We start from the raw sequence: 17,121 nt of genomic DNA on the forward strand, positions 1-17,121 counted from the left end.
GATGTCGCGCTCCCAGCCTGGTCCTGCGGGGGGATGTCGCGCTCCCAGCCTGGTCCGGCGGGGGGTTATCGCGCTCCCACCCTGGTCCTGCGGGGCGATATCGCGCTCCCAGCCCGGTCCTGCGTGGCGATGTCGCGATCCCGCGGGGGGATGTCGCGCTCTCGCAGGAGGGGCGCGGGCTCTGCAGGGGCGTGCGAGGCGCTCGGGGCGGGCCCTGGGCAGGTGTGGGCGGGCTGAGTCTCGGCTTTTGGCAGCATCGCGGCGGGCAGAGCGAGCGGCGGGACCCGGCGGGGCTGTGCAGGATGCCAAGTTTGGGCTGGCTGCGGCGGAGGATGCGAAGTTTGTGCTGGCTCCTGCTCCTGCTCCTGCTCCCGCTGGTGAGTGGATGCTCAGGGATTCAGGGATGCTCCGGGGGAGGGGGGGACGCACATCTGGCTCCTGCCGCCGCTGGCCACAGCTGGATGGCTCTGCAGCTGCCCCACAGCATCCAGAGGGGCTGGAGAGGGGGAGTTTGTAGATGTAGGGGAAGTTTTCTCCTGGTAGAGAGTAGGTAGAAAGAAAGAAAAATAAATAAAGGATTAAAAAAAAAAAAAAGGACAGGGATGTAAGAGGAGAGAAAAGACAAAATATCCCTGAGTTAGAAGTTTGACCCAGCTTCTTACATGAAAATTTACCAGCCTCAATAAGTGTCTTTTCATCTCCATTCCTTAGAATTGCAGTTTCCAAAGGACAGAAAAGTGTCCCTAAATCAGAATAGCTGTAGCATGGCTTTAGAGGGTATTGTACCTTAGCTATGGCTAAACCCATAACAGAGGGACAGAAGGGGACAATTTGCTGTCCCAGTTGTCCTGAGAAAGACAACTTTGCAGTAGAAGGAGGATAACTATAAAGGAAGAGTCCCTCCTGCTGGATTTGTGACTTTTACCCCTTTGTGAGGACACAGATGTTTCCACTGCTGAAGGCACCTGCTCATGAGATCACCAAGCAGGAGCAGGAACTGCCTCTTGTGTGCTGTGTGAAGTGCAAGCACAGTCACGTCTCCTCTTTCCCCTCAGTTTTCAGCCTCAGGGAAGTGTTTGGAAACCTTCCTCTGGGTGTGATTAGCAGGGACAAACTTTAGTCATTCCCAGTTAGATGCTTGGCGTGGGCTGGCAGTCAGGCTCCTGCTGGAGCCAGGAGGGAGACAGTCACCTCCCCAGGAGACATCTCATCCTGTGTGAGAAAGGCAGATGGAGTGAATGCTTCTCTAGGGCCTGCTTTCCTCTGCTGATAATTTTGAGAGCCTAAATGGCTACACACTGGTCCTGATCTTTCAGTTTTCCAAGGTGGGAGATGGGATGTAAATTTTCACACCTGCCCATCCTCTGGATCTTGTTGTTTCCTCTGTATTTACACAGATTTATTATTTTATTAATTATATATCTATAATATATATAATTATTATTAACTATTTTATGTTATAGATCCTTGCTATGTAAGCCTTGCCAGTACAGTTATTACCATGTGTAATACTCTTCTTTCAGGGGGACCAAGTCAGCCTAAAGTGTTAGAATGCCACAGGTAGAGTGACTTTGGCATCTGGACTGAATTTTTTACACCTATTAGAGGCACAACCCATTCTTGCAGCTGTCAGCAGAGTGGAGCTAATTTGGAGTGATGTATCATGCCCATCTGTGGGCTGCCATCCATCATTTTAATGGGGCAGCATATTACAGCAGACTGTGCCCATAATAAAGGAAATTCTATCAACTCCTCTACACAGCTTCTGGCCTCAAACCACTGCTGGTGTATGAACACCAATTACATGTCGGGTAAGAGTCAGTTTTCTGAATATCAGAGGGCTTTGTGGCTCAAAATTAGTCTCCTGGGAAGCTTTGCACCCTGAGTTAAACAGTCAGGAAAGGTCTCACAGGATGAATTGAGTCAGTGCTCCTTTCAGATTTCAAAGGGTCACGTCAGAGCGGAGAAATAGTTCTTGTGTGGATTCTGCAGATAATTCATGATTCAGATGTGAAAATAAGCCAGAAGGGTAACCCTGAAAACTTCCTGTGTGAACCTGGGTGCTGTTGCCTCCCCTCAGATCCACGGGGAGCTGACGTGTTGCAGGATGCACTTTGTGTCTTCCAGAACAGAGTCCTTGACATTAAAAGTTGCCATTTGCTCCTAAGTGACAAGGGACAGAGAGCAGTGGGGGCTGAAATGTGTAAAAACACCTTTTCCTGTCTTAAAGAATTCAGAGACCTGGGAAACAGAGGATGAGGAACAAAAAAGACTCTGGGTTTAGTGCTGTCCCTGCTGTGCTAAACTGTTTTCTTCTTCAAACACGCACAGAGCACATTTCTGGGGGAGGAGTTCAGTCTGATTGGATGAATGGAGGTGAGAATGAAAACACAGAAGGGTTATCACTGAGCTTCACATTTCCTTTAGCAAAACGTTTCTTGTGGTGATGGACATTTGGATTCAAATCCATGGCAAGATGCTGAGCTCCCAGTAAATGCCATGATGGAGTGATCACAGTGGTGTTGGATCAAGGGATGGTCTTGAGGATCTTGGAGGTCTCTTCCAACCCGGTTGATTCTGTGATTAAACCACAGCTGGGTGTCCAGAGTTCTGTTATGGCTCACATTGGTTGGTTTGTGCTGGAGGGACACACATGCTGCCTCTGTTGGCCTGGTCCCTGAACACCTGGAATTCTCCTCCTTAAGGGACTGGATGTGGGGAAGGATCAGCCTGTTCTGGTGTTTCTTTAGCCTGGAGGGAGTTAATGGAGGGAGACACAATCCTGTACAGGGAGTCACTCTGTCCTGGAGCAGCTGTCTCAGAGAGGCAGCAGGAATCCCTCCCTGGAACTGCTTGTCTGCTTTCACTGGTCATTAAGGGAGGCTTGATGGGGGAGTGTAGATTAATCACCTAAAATGATCTGTCTAAAATTAGGACTCTTTTTCCAAAGCTACTAATTTCAGTACTGCTGGGAAGAGATGGAAACACTCAAAAGTACAGACCATGTGAGTGAATTTACTGATGGATTTTAACTTCTAGTTTAGCTCTTTGGGATCATGTGACATGAATCCCACCTGTAGGCAAACATGGTACAGAAAGGGAGAAATTTATCTTTAATTTACAGTAATACTTGCAATAGCAGGAAATGAGGATTGTCAGTTATTAGTGTTTTGCTGTTCTTCAAGCATTAGTGATAATTAAATGCTCTACCAAGATCAGCATAGAGCTAATAAATTTATTTTTTTTTCCTCAGGGTGATACTAATTACATAGGGTTTATAAACAAAATAAATGAGTATGACTGCATTGTCTCATAAAGAATATCTAGGAGTGAATAAGTACAAGGATATACCTGGATTTGCAGGTAAAGCAAGTGCTGTTCTGCATAAGGTTATGCAGTTAAATACACTCAGATAAATACAGTCCAATACACAGAGGGGCATTCAAGCATTACCCCAATGCCTTAGAAACAATCTTGAGAAGATATTGCTCTAAATGACTGTAAGGCAATCAGTGTCTCAGCTTCTCTTGTTCCACAGGTAATCGAGTTAGAGGGAGGAAACAAACACAGAAAATATCCTCTAGGTAGTCATTTTCAGCCCAAAAGACTGCAGGAATAATCTGTTTAACTGGCTGAAGAGAAAGACTGGAAATAAGCCCTTAGCTTTGGGGTTGAAAGCTGCTGGGATCAGGGCTGTGTCAGAGCTTGAAGGTGAGGGCAGGACTTTTCTGAGAGCTGAATGAATGGCTGGTCACCAGTCATGTCACTGCTGGAGTGACCTCGAGCTTTTCAGAGTCAAGAGTGGCAAACAAGCCTTGGGTACTGCTGAAACAACCTGGTGGGATGCTCTGCTATTTTTAAAAATGTAACTGAGCATGTAATATTTTAGTTGAGATTTTTTTTTTGTTTACTGCATGAGAAAGGTTTATTTTTTATAGTTTCTTGTAATTTTCTGACAGAACAAAAAACTACATATATTACATTATAAAGATCTCAGAATTACTTACAGGACAGGGATTGGATAAGGAGACTTTTACTACAGGGAAATAGCTGGGAAATGCCCAAGAGCTCATGGAGCTTGAGGTTGGCCCCAGATCCCTTCAAAGTGCATGTGAAAATTGGCTTCAGTGACCTGTGCTTCCCAATCCCAAAGCTTTTTAATTAGCACTTGTCTTTGGGAGAAAGGAGTTGAGCAGATGGAAGGAGACAGGTCTTGTGGAAGACTTTGATGAGATATATTCCACAGAGTGAGAAGTTTATGAAAACCATTGACGTTTTCTTGGTCAGTTATCCAACCTGTCTCCAATTTTTTTCTAGGAGCCTTCCTCCATTCCATAAGCCTTTCCAGTCCACCCAAATTCCACTTAAATTCATGCATTTCAGAGCATATCCTGATTTTCTTCTCTGTGTCTTTGGCATCACTCTCAGGACTGACTGAACACTTCATTCCACACTTAAAAATGGGCAGGGGTGCAGGAGTTGCCTTTGCTGTGCTTTCCTGTATTCTAAAATACCAGGTGAGTTTTAATCCTCTCCAGGGTGGGAGTCAGTGTGGGACATGAATGGCAGGCAAATTTATATGAAAGGGAGCTAAAATATTCAGGCATCAGAGTCAGATGAGAAAACCTGAAGAGGGGAAGCACAGACAGTGAGAACTGGGAGTACAAAGCTGATTTCAGGGAATATCTGAGATGAGATCTGAGACATGAAAGCAAGCTGTGGACAGAGGCAGAAAGAACAGTGAGGAATATTCTTAGTGAATGATTTATGCACTTGCCACAAAACCTATTTGTGAGGTTTTAGGACTGCATGGCATTGGAAGCTAAACTGAATCACTGCAAAAAAGCCTCCAAGCTCTTGAAACCTTCTCATCTTGTCATTGAATTCAGTCAGTTCTTTGAGTTTTGATTAATTTTTGAAAAGATTAAGTGTTACCAATTCACTCGTGGCTCTTTGATCCCCTTGAACTGCTTTTTTCAGAGGTGAATGATACATTCAGTGCTCAGCTTTGAAGCACTTCCCTTGTTTTCAGAGAGCACAGGAAGTGTCCCTTCTTTTCCCCACCTGTGCTAATGAGCTCCTTAATGAGTGAAGATCTGTCTTTGGGGTGACAACTGAATTACAGTTTTCTCCACCACCACAGCAGCTTAGGGGCACTATTTTTGAATGGGCTCAAAGGAAAGGTTGTTTTTAACTAAATTTCACTATGTATGGCATGAGGTTGTTGCCAGAAAAACCCTTCCCAGTGGTTGCTAAATCTCATGTTGTCCAGCATGAGCAAATCAAAGCTCAAAGTGCCTTTAGTTTGATTTTCTGCTCAGATTTGAGGAAGAAAATAAATAGAGGAAATAAAAAACAGTGTTATATTTACTCTCAGTGAATATACCACTTGAGGTTTTAACACAACAACCTTACAGATGTTAAGAAAATGAAGTCTAAAAGTAAGTGCAAATCTGGATTTTGAAACTTTTTTATGTTCTTTACAATGTCCATACCACAGGTAATATTTAAGGCTCATTATGTTCCAGACAAGATTGTTTCAGTGGTTAGGACTGAGGAAAAATGCCCCTGTGAATTTTGGCTGGGCAGTAACATAAAGGCAGCAAAAAGATCTTTGTGTTGTGATGGTCAGCACTGCAAAGCTCCCTTTCTTGAGGACACGAAACCTCTGAATTTTCTCTGGAAGTCTGAGGTGAAGGCACCCCCCTGTGATTGCAGGTTCATGCCAGGTGAGTGCCTAGATCCTGGGAAATGTTCATCCAGACAGTGATGTTTGAAATCAGCCTCTTGCCCTTATTTATTACCATAGCAGGGAACAGTCCCAGACTGGACATGCCTGGCTCAGAAGGCTCTGCTTTGTTTAGTTTCCTAAATTGTCCTTTCCTAAGGTGAACAGGAGCTGCTCTTTTCCTACAAGAGGCAGATGCCTCCCAAATTGCAGCACAAAAGCAGAGCCCCTGCTTTCCAGAAAGCCCCATCACCCAGCCCTTGTAGGCAAATTAGAGCAACAACCTGCACTTTTCTCTCAAGGCATTGTGAGACTAATAACAAAAAAATAAGTTAAGCCATAGACAACAAATTACAAGTAATGTTCTACCCAGAAGGCTTTTTTTTAACTATAAAATGGTTTAATGTCTTTCTTTTTCTTAAAGCCTGAGGAAAACCAACAAATTGAAGCATCGTCCCTATTCTCAGTTTCTTGTATATGTGTCATTTTTTCTATTTTTCTCTCCAGCCCTGGGATTATTTCCTGTAAGGCTCCTGATTAGAAGATAACAACACCAACCTTATTAGTGTCATTAGATGTTGGTCAAGATTTCTAGAATAGATCATAAAATCAAGTTTTCTGGGGATTTCTCACTGCTTTGTGAGGCAAGAACCTGACCACATGGAACAGGGATCTGTTTTGTTACAGCAATTCCTCTGTTACCTGTAAAACCAACTCAGCCCCATTCCCTGCAGGCTTCCCCAGCACTGTAAACCAGGAGCACTGCCCTGATTTCAGTCCAGCTCTGCTGAAAAATGGTCCCTGAGGGGCTGGGTCAGCAGGTGGAGGTTTCCCAGAGGAGAGAAGAAAGGAGGTGCAGCAGGGAGTGTGGAGGACACACTGACTCAGGGTTTGATGGGCTGGCTGGGGAGCTCAGCCCTCAGTTTTGTTCCACCTGTATCAGCTGCTTGTGCCTCTTAAATTGAATTGTGGAGGAAAATAACTCTTCCTCCTCTGAAATTTTTCATGGGTATAATGTGTGTTCCCACCATTCCCAGCCATTCCCATACGGTGGGAGCTGATTTCATAGAATCACAGAATCATAGAATGGATTGGGTTGGAAAAGACCTCCAAGATCATCAAGTCCAACCCTTGGTCCAACTCCAGTCCCTTTACCAGATCATGGCACTCAGTGCCACGGCCAATCTCAGCTGAAAAACATCCAGGGATGGAGAATCCACCTCCTCTCTGGGCAGCCCATTCCAATCCCTGAGCACTCTCTCTGCAAAGAATTTCTTTCTGCTCTCCAACTTCAATTTCCCCTGGCAGAGCTTGAGCCCATCGTGCCCCCTTGTCCTATTGCTGAGTGCCTGGGAGAAGAGACCAACCCCCACCTGGCCAGAACTTCCCTTCAGGCAGTTCCAGACAGTGCTGAGGTCACCTCTGAGCCTCCTCTTCTCCAGGCTAAACACCCCCAGCTCCCTCAGCCTCTCCCCACAGCACTTGTGCTCCAGTCCCTTCTCCAGCCTCGTTGCTCTTCTCTGGCCCCACTCCAGCCCCTCAAGATCTTTCCTGAACTGAGGGGCCCAGAACTGAACACAACACTCAAGGTGTGGCCTCCCCAAGGCAGAGCCCAGGGGAAGGGTCACTGCCCTGGGCCTGCTGGCCACGCCAGTTTTCTCCTCAGTGCTTGTTTCTCAAAGACATTTCAAATTTCATGTTTTGATTCCCTTTTGGGTTCTGGCTGGGTGTTGCTTTTAAGCCTTTTACCAGAGGACTCGGCATAGGTGGTAAATTGTAGAGCATCGTACCAAGTTGTCATAATTTTTAAATATCAAGCCTAATAATATTCCAAATACAAAGTTTATCAGGAGTAACTGAGTCTAGAAATTCCAGAAAGCAGAGGGATGGCTTTTTCCTGTCCTGCTGAATCCACGTTTCTGAACAGAAATTGTGAGAGATTTATGTAGCAATCCTTTTGGTACTTTGACTCCAATAATTAATTTGTTACGTAGGCAATATGCAAAGTGAAATGTAAGTTTAAAGCAACGAGCAGGGATCCTGTTAATACCTGAAAAATTTCATTTAAGGACTCTATTCCCAGAGTTGAAGAGCAAGAAGTGCTATTTTAAGAGTCACTCATGCTGATTTATAAAAATGTATTTTGAATTACCCACTGGAGGAATATTATGCATGAAAAAAGCCACAGCTTAACTTTCTTTTCAAACAGTATCCTTAATCCTCTTTCTGTTCTAATATTAGCCTGTATGAACCACCTCTGGGGCCTCATAATTAAAAGAAGTCTGTCTGTGCTACTTTAAAACCTAAATGGAGGCAGAATTTTTAAAGCTTTTTAAAGATGAAGTTGTGTTCTCCTTTTTTCCCCTCAGCAGATATTAGTGCTGAAATGTAATATTTTACATGACTTCCACTAAAGTTTCTCAGGAGGCTGAAGGAAGTCCTGGTTGCCCTTCTCCCTGAAAACATTTTGAAGGGCAATAAATCAACTTCCTGAGGCTGAAAGGCAGCACAGCAGTGATGTTTGCACCTGTGCTGAACTTTCAGACTCATTGGAGGCTTAGAACAGCCCAGAACCTTCCTCAGAAATGCCTCAGAGAGCCTTCAATCCATAATTTCTGTTAATCCAACTACAGCTGAGCCCAGGCATTGCCTTGAATGGCAAAGCTTGCAAAGGAGCAAACCCTCTGCTCGGTTCCATGGAAGACTCCTTGAAGATCCTGATATCCCAAAGGGGGTTTTGATGTAGGATTCAGTTGTCTGAACACACTTCAGTTGCTTTCTGTTCACTCTGGTTTAATTTCTTCCTAAATGGGATGTGTAGAAACATCTGAGATATCAAATAATGCTTTTGAGGCTTCTCCATGGGGCTGACAAAATTAATGCAGAACCAACACAAGAGGACTGAGACATCTTGGAACATCCCAAAGAGAACTGACCATTGGTGGGTGACTGAGACATCCTTTGGGCTGTGAGAGAAGCTGAGATAACACCACCACATGTAGACAGTGACATTGTAGTTTCTTTTTCTTTCTCAGACTTTAATTGCCTTTGCAGAGATGTCTTGGTTTGAGATAAGCAACTGCCAACCCCCCCCAAGCACAGAGAGAAAAACCTCCCTCCTAACACCAGGGAAAGGGAGGAAAAGAGAGGGGAAAGAAAAAAACACTTCAAATGACATTTATACTAAAACTACATATATTTTTCACAGAAAGGAAGAGACAATTAGAAGAGAGTACAAATATACACTCACACAAGTCTGCAACAACAAATTCCCCACTTCAACTTCTTAACGAACACACAAATTCTACTGTCCTAACTACACATTACTTAAGAAGAAGCTTATTCCCCAGGGAGACAAACCCAAGCCAAAAGGAGAGACCCAGAACAACACATTTTACTTTCCTGAGGTACCCTGTGAGCCAGTGGTGGGCCTGGCCCTCTCCATCCCCCCTGGGACAGCATCGTGCGTCCTCCCAAGAGGAGGGCTGAGAAGAGACTGCCTTAACCACGCCCACACTGGTTCCTACTGCCCTGGAGATGATGTTGTAACGTGGTATGGAATACAAAATTACTGGCTAGAAGAGGTCAGCTGTCAGCTCAGCCCAGCTCAAGTCAGCTGACAGCTTCAGCCTAGTCCACACTTCAGAGCCCAAATCTAGGCCCACCTGGGTGAACCCATAACAAGAGACAACCATTTGAGGATGTTCTGGGATATTAAGAACACCATCACAGCCACAGGAGGTGGGATACAGGACATGAAAATTCTGAAGTGGGAGATGAGGTACAACCCAAATACATGAAAATATCTAAATGACACAAAATAGTGTCACTAAGTCACTACAGATGATTGCAGACCTTATTCAACAACTGCTGTGTAGAAATCTATTTGATTGTTGAAATGAAGGTCTTTTAATCTGTGGGATAAATATAATTACATAAGCTTCCAAAACAAGTCATTAATATTTTCCCATTTCCTCATCTCTTAAAATGGCAGCAGTGCCTCTGTCTGAGGTGTGTGCAGCATCCTCAGATAACATGCTGATAAATAAATCCTTCAGATTAAACTGTGGCCAAGACTACAATTTTCCTTTTTTTCTCCAAATTCTTGCTCTTCAGTTTCCTTATTTAAATTATAATGCATGTAAAACTCCTGCTCCTATTTGTTGCTTCTATTTTTATAATTATACTGACTGCACTCAGAAGGAAACAACTTAAATGGTGCTCTCTGAGTGGAGTGATTTGTATGGGACAATAATCTCAGGGTTTCAAAGAAGACCAAACTGTTACTCTCAGCATCAAAGCAGAGTAGGAAAGCCCTCCTGAAGGGTAATTAAGACTCTGTCATCTCACTTAGGGCTAATTCCTGCTCTAAAGAAAAGCTGATGCTTGGGAGAATCCCAAGAATCAAAATAGGAATATTTTGATGCTTGGGAGAAACCCAAGAATCAAAATAGGAATATTTTGGTAATACTTAGTTTTGAAAACCCAAAATCTTTAAATAGAAAAAAAAACCCCAACCCACGTAAAACAAACCAACCAACAAACAAAAACAAAGAAAAAATCACCACCCAAACAAAAAAAACCCCAAACCGAAATCAAACAACGGCAAAAAAGAAAAGCCAAAACAAAGAAACAATCAAACAAACCTGTATATGTACAAACATGTATATTTATTGTTATGGTTCTATGGGAAAGTAATATTTCTGTGGTCAGGCTGCAGGTGTGTTTGGAGGATTGGGTGTGGATATTCCCAGAGCTGATGGATTCATCCAGGTTTGGCCTGTTGGCAAAGAGGTGGAGATGCAAAGACTGTGGAATACTCTGAGGCTTTGGGCAACATGTAGTTGTAAGGGAAAGGTGGGTATAAATGTCCACCCTGGAGAAGAGCTGCTCCATACCCTGAGGAATGCACATGGTTTGCACCCTGACATGTCCAACAATTAACAGCTGTTCATCACAGCCTCCTCTGCCACTTCCATGCCTTGTTTGCAGAAAGCACCTTCAGTTGGAGTTATCACCTTCTCAGCCCCTCAAATCAGGCTTTGCTCATTCTGCTAATGACAGAACTTCTTGTGTTTGGCCAAGGTTGCAGGAATCCATCCAGAATGCAAGATCTTCCAGCAGCTGCTCAAGGAGGAGGCTCTCTGCTCAGAACAGAATGAATCTCTTTCTCCTGCTCTGAAAGGTAATGCTCTGGTTGGCAAGTCCTGCATGAAAGTCCTGTGGGGAGTGGCTGAGGGACCAGGGGTTGTCTAGCCTGGAGAAGAGGAGGCTCAGGGGAGACCTTATCACTCTCTACAACTCCCTGAAGGGATGTTGTAGCCAGGTGGGGATTGGTCTCTTCTCTCAGACAACCAACAGTAGGACAAGAGGGCACGGGGTCAAGCTCTGCCAGGGGAGGTTTAGGTTGAATATCAGAAAGAAATTCTTTGCAGAGAGAGTAATCAGGCATTGGAATGGGCTGCCCAGAGAGGGGGTGGATTCCCCATCCTGGAGGTTTTTAAGGTGAGATTGGATGTGGCTCTGAGTGCCATGATCTGGTAATCAAAGTGGAATTGGATTAAGGGTTGGACCTGATGACCTCAGAGGTCTCTTCCAACCCAACTGATTCTATGATTCTGTGATTTTATGAAATCCCTTGTATATCTTTTCAGGGGCACAGTGTCCAATGCCATTTATTCTCCTGAGTCAAGCTTTGATTCCTGTTTCATTTGGTCTCTTAATAGCTCAAAATGGTTCTTCTCTAGTCTGGGACTTTGCCTCATCTCATTTTAGGCTCAGTGTCTAAGTCAGGATTTGTCTTCTGTTTCTTTGAAGTACATGGAGGAAGGTGGGTGTCCCTAAAACCTGTTTCATTGAATTTTAGACATTTTGGAATAAGAGGAATCACTTTTTGGGGTAGCATTTCTCTTTACTACCTCCAGAATGAAATGAAGGGGTTTGATTCCCCCTCTGGTTTAGGGTACAGTGATCAGCCAGAGCTGGGGATTTGCAGCCAGTGATTCAGCCTGTCCTCAGACAGAAGCCACCAAGAGTTGGGATGAATCACACCCTGGAAGTCACTGTCTCTCTGTGCTGCTTACAAAGGGAACTGAGCTAAGATTAGCTGACAGGGTTTAGGCAATTAAAATCATAGCTAATGAGTCAGGGCCTCTATTTCCCCATCTGGCAAACTGAGGAGACCAGGAATTTCATCTTCCCAAGGGTGATGTGAGGATAATGCTGGGGGAGATACTCAGGACTATCTGTTGGAAGCCAGAGAGCAACTTCACTCAGCTACAGGTCAGAAATATTTGCTTCCACGTTTCAACTCCTGACCAATTTTAGCTTTGCCTTGTCATCCATCACAGAGGAAGCAGAAAAGAGTCAGGAAAGAAAGGAACTCCTCCCAACCCAAACTCCTGTGCTGTTTTACATCCACCTTACGACTGTCAGGAGATTAGTTTTGCTCACAGAATGATGCTGGTTTTTATTGGTTCAGGCCCATTTACATGTTGGTAATTCTGTGCTGCACCCACACCCCCTTGCCAACAGCTGGGAGTCTCAATGTGAGGCATCTGTGATGAAGCTGATTAACTAAAACTTCTGAAACCCCTTTTAGATGGACTCATGGCCAGCAGCATCCCTGTGTCATCAGTCAGCAGCCTCTGGTTCTGGGGACCTCCTGGATGCCAACCAGTCAGACCTTCTCCCAGTGATGGCCATTTTAGAGAATGCTGAGGGATGTTCTCCTAGTTTGGGATGAATCTAATCCTTTTAGAAATCCATTGCAAAAATACCATTGGTTGTCTAACACTAGGACTTCAACACTGATTTCCTTCAAGGCAGGTGAAACTGGTAGATTTTTAGCATGAAATCAAGATATTAAGGCTTAATTTTTAAGCCTGATGTTTCTCAGTCAGACTCCGTAACCACTGAAATCTCAAGCACTAATAATTATTCAGTGTTTTTATTTTGGTGGCTTTTGTTTTGACAACAAGGGAAAGAGCCTCAATTGATTTGACTTTCAGATTGTGTCTGCTTGAATTTCAGGTACATTCTCTCCTGAGATAAGGTGGGGAAGGTGCAGCTGGAATATGCACACATGAGCAAGGATGCATCCAAGGAGAAGAGGAAAACAAAGCAGAGCTGCATGTCCTCTTGGGGCTCTTCTTGCATGTGAATTAATGGGGATGCCACAGACAATTTCACTGTCTGATGTTCTCCGTGGTTTCCTTTATTTAGAGGTGGTTTTTTTTCTTTTTTTTTACAGGATGTGCCAAAGATTGGGATGGTTTAACCTGCTGGCCCAGAGCCACTTTTGGAGAAGTGGTTAAAATTCCCTGTCCACGATTTTTTGAGGAATTCACCAATACCCATGGCAAGACTTTTTTCCTATTCCTTTTATCCCTTTTTTAAAAAAAAAAAAAAAGAATTCTAAGATTCCTGCATGTTCCTGTGGTCAATATTGTTTTCTGTTATGCTGTACTGAGTTGTCTCATCTCTTTGGTGGTCTAAAAATGATGGGCAGTATCACTATGTTGCTAAATTTAAAAAGGAATATGTTGTAGAATGACTGACTTATAGTAATTAATATTAGAAATTACCTGTTGAGGTCATCTGGTCCAATCCTGCAGTCAGAGCAGGACCAGGTTCAAAACTTGTATCTGGTTTCCAATACAGACCAGGTGGCTCAGGGCTTTGTCCACAATCCCCAAATATGTTTGAAATGTATAATTTGATTTCCTCCATGTAAGGATTGAAGTTACAGAACTGATCTCCCATGTGGAATGTACCAGCCCCATTGAATCTTGAAATAAATGTTGGAATTTTCAGCTGCTATAAAGAATATTGTGACCCTACAACTAAACTTGCTGAACATGCCTTGACCTGCAAGTGCCTAACTTAAGAATCAAAATAGGAAAAAGAAATTGTTCTTGTTCATCAAAATACAACCACCACTCTCCCAGAATGAATTCTCTGCTCCATTTTCCCATCAAAGGGTTCCTGCAGAGGAACTGCACACAGGAGGCTCAGTGGTCAGAGCCATTCCCACCATACACTGTTGCCTGTGGATTTGATGAAGGTTCCACTAAAGGACCTGAGGATCAGGTGAGTGTTTTATTCCCTGTTTCTGAACATCTCCAGAGCAGCTTTTCCTGAGAGAGCTGAGTAGTCCCACACATCTGATTCCTGTCAGAATCTGGTGATGACCCATTTTTGGTGCTAAACTAAAATTTTTTGGGTATATTTAAAGCTTTTTTTAACAAATTAGGCTTAATATAAAGCAAGTGAGTAGCAGGAAGTACTTTCCTCTCCATCTAAATGTCTCCTCTTGGTGTTAAAGAGTAAACTCATTATTAGTTCACTTCTCCTGACTAACAAAGACTCTGCTTCTCTGACAGAGGTGACTTTAATTCTCATCCACCCATCTCCCAGGAAAGCCCCACCAACTCATCTGCAGGGAATTTTTCAGGGAAAATTCCTTTGCATCCCTCCTGTTGTTTTTTTTCTCCCCCAGATTTTATTTGAGCCAGAAAAAATACTCCATAACTTTAGAACAGGGTGGTCAACACACACCTTTCTGAGGGAACTCTTGGATGCCATGGAGTATGGGACCCTGAGCAAGGTGGTCTGGTGGAAGATGTTCCTGCCTATGGCAGAGGGGTTGGGATTATCTGATCTTTGGGAGTCCCTTCCAACCCAAACCAATCTATGGTTCTATGATATGATGACTTTTATACTTTATCTTAGGTGTTCATGGAGCAGGAAGCAAATCTCTTTTCCCATCTGATGATCATCACTGGTACTCAGTGAAGCTCCTGCAGCATTTCTTTCACAGCCACTTCTTCATATGATTTTAATTGCCACGTTCCTCATTGTAGTGGTTTGACCCATGGCTTCCATTGTATCTAAGGAAGTTACAAGTATTTCACACGTGTCTTCCACGTAGGAGAGGAGGAGTGGTTTTTGTTTTGGGGTCATTGTTTTTCCTTGGCTTGGGTTGCTGATGGAAGAGCCTGGAGTCTGATCATAGAATCATAGAATCATAGAATCGATTGGGTTGGAAAAGACCTCCAAGATCATCGAGTCCAACCCTTGGTCCAACTCCAGTCCCTTTACCAGATCATGGCACTCAGTGCCACGGCCAAGCTCACTTGAAAAACCTCCAGGGATGGGGAATCCACCCCCTCTCTGGGCAGCCCATTCCAATCCCTGAGCACTCTCTCTGCAAAGAAGTTTTTCTACTCTCCAACTTCAATTTCCCCTGGCAGAGCTTGAGCCCATCGTGCCCCCTTGTTCTATTGCTGAGTGCCTGGGAGAAGAGACCAGCCCCCACCTGGCCAGAACTTCCCTTCAGGTAGTTATAGACAGTGCTGAGGTCACCTCTGAGCCTCCTCTTCTCCAGGCTGAACAACCCCAGCTCCAGTTGTTGGTGGTTCTCCTGTCCTGGGTGAGATTGTTTCATGCTTGTTCCCCTTCCTTGAGGTTTTTAATTGTGTTTGTCTGTTTCATTTGGTTTTTTGGTTTGGTTTTGTTTCTTCCCAATTTTCTGGTTGATCAGTCCCCTTTTCCCTTTTCCCTGGTGGTCTAGTGGTCAGGATTTGGCGCTCTCACCGCCACGGCCCGGGTTCAATTCCCGGTCAGGGAACCATTTATTTGTTTTGGGTTGAGCTGGCAAAACGCCGACTGTCCAGGACAGAGTGAAAAGGGTTCTTCCTCTCCCCAACCAGCTAAGGGAAAAAGAAGAGGGGGAGGAAACAAAAACCTTTAAACTGGGTTTATGCTGAAACTAACTACATGTATTTATACAGAAAAGAGAAAGTTAGGAGAAAGCTACAATATAACACACACTTACACAAGTTACATATATATAACAAAGAATAACTTCCCACTCCCCAGTTAATACAAAGCAAAGTCTATTGCACAGATCTGTAAGTTCTCTAAGAGACACATAGCAAGAAACAGAAAGAGTAACAACAAAAATGTTTCTACTTCCCTGAATGCAAACAAAATGCAAGCAGAGGCAGCAGGGGCATGAGCCAGGCTTGCTCCAAGACAGAAGCTGGATCATGTCCAGCTTGTACCTTGGCTTGAGTCTGAGTTTCAGCTGTGGTTTTAGCAGGGACAGCGGAGAGAGCCATGTCCAGGGTCTTTGCTTCAACTATGTGGACAGCCTTCTTGCCAGCTAATTTCTGTTTCAATTCCTGCAATCGGGCTTCAAGTTTAGAGGTGGGTTCACCGTGCCATTTTTTCATGTTTTCTCCTAGTTTGTGCAGAAGGGCCCACAGCAAACCACGCTCACTCTGTGTCTTACTCCTGGGGCTTCCAGTTTTCCCTCGACAGGTTGCAAAGAAAGGTCTCGTTCTCATACGCGTTCTAGTTCCCGTTCTCGTTCCCGTTCTCGGTTACCTCATGCAACATGAGGCTCACATGTAGTGCAGGAGTCCAAGATGTGCCTCTTCTCTGCCTCCTCCTCCTCCCCCTGAGCTGTTTTGCAGAGGCGATGGACTCCTCCAGTCTGTGAGGGAAAATATGAACTCCTAGAACTCGATGTGGGTGTTCAGTCATGACTCAACAGCGGGAAAAGGTCATTTCTCACAAGCCAGAGCAAGGCACAGAAAGGTGAAGAGTGTTGTCATCACTAACACTCTGGGTGTCATCTGGAGTTAATATTTGCTTCTCCACACTCACAAGCTCAAGCACAAACTAGTTCAGATCTAAATCTTTAGGAAGTGTAGGTACAATTTGCTTCAGGAATTTGGCTACATGAACTTAGGACTTCAGAGTGTGTGTAACAGGCTGTAAAGATATCTGGATCTCCAGCCCTCACCTAAATATTAGGAATATTTGTACTTCTTTGCAATTTGGGGAATCTAGAAAGATAAATGTTTTTAAAAAAACCTTAAATAAATGCTTGAAATACTTCTAGAAAGATGCTGGAAACCATGTAAGCAGTTCAGAAGGAATGTAGGATTCAGGAGGGGATGTGTGTTCTGGAGGACAGTTCTGGAGCTGCCCACATGGTGCTCACCCTCAGAGCTAAACTCGCTCTCCAGGGTGGTTTCCTCCAAGCAATTCCTGGATTATGCTAAGCCAGGCCTAGTTTGTAGCTGGCCTAGGCTGGAATCCAGCAAGGAACTGCATTTCCATTTCAGCAGTATGGAAGATCTCAGTGCAGAGCTCCTGGCTGTGCCCTGGCTGTGCTTAGTTTATTCCAATCAAATCCACTGGGTTTGACTAGAAAGGAAGATGAGATGAGTAATCTCTGCTGCAGTGCAAACACAGGGAAGTAAGAACAGTCCCAATTATATTCCAAGAGAACCAATTGCTTTGTGTTTTGTATGTGCAGTGCTGTCCTCTGTATATAGTGCTGTGTTTTTATCTATCCTACAAAACCAGATAAAAGGAAT

General features: G+C 44.1%; 1 protein-coding gene and 1 non-coding gene across 2 annotated transcripts in view; both read left to right on the top strand.

Annotated features, from left to right (window-relative positions):
• Positions 1 to 294: 294 nt before the first annotated feature.
• LOC139674057 (vasoactive intestinal polypeptide receptor 1-like) overlaps positions 295 to 17,121 on the top strand; it is a 31,243-nt gene continuing 14,416 nt past the window's right edge. Inside the window, exons 1-4 of the mRNA XM_071560168.1 lie at positions 295 to 377; positions 10,814 to 10,913; positions 12,981 to 13,088; positions 13,710 to 13,819. Coding sequence (XP_071416269.1) covers positions 303 to 377; positions 10,814 to 10,913; positions 12,981 to 13,088; positions 13,710 to 13,819 — 393 coding nt within the window. The 5' untranslated portion in view covers positions 295 to 302. The remainder of the gene's footprint in view (positions 378 to 10,813; positions 10,914 to 12,980; positions 13,089 to 13,709; positions 13,820 to 17,121) is intronic.
• On the top strand, positions 15,288 to 15,359 carry TRNAE-CUC (transfer RNA glutamic acid (anticodon CUC)). The gene has a single exon. It is a non-coding gene; the product is annotated as a tRNA-Glu (tRNA).

Source organism: Pithys albifrons, chromosome 7 (assembly GCF_047495875.1).
Source record: "Pithys albifrons albifrons isolate INPA30051 chromosome 7, PitAlb_v1, whole genome shotgun sequence".
Taxonomy (NCBI): Eukaryota; Metazoa; Chordata; class Aves; order Passeriformes; family Thamnophilidae; genus Pithys; species Pithys albifrons.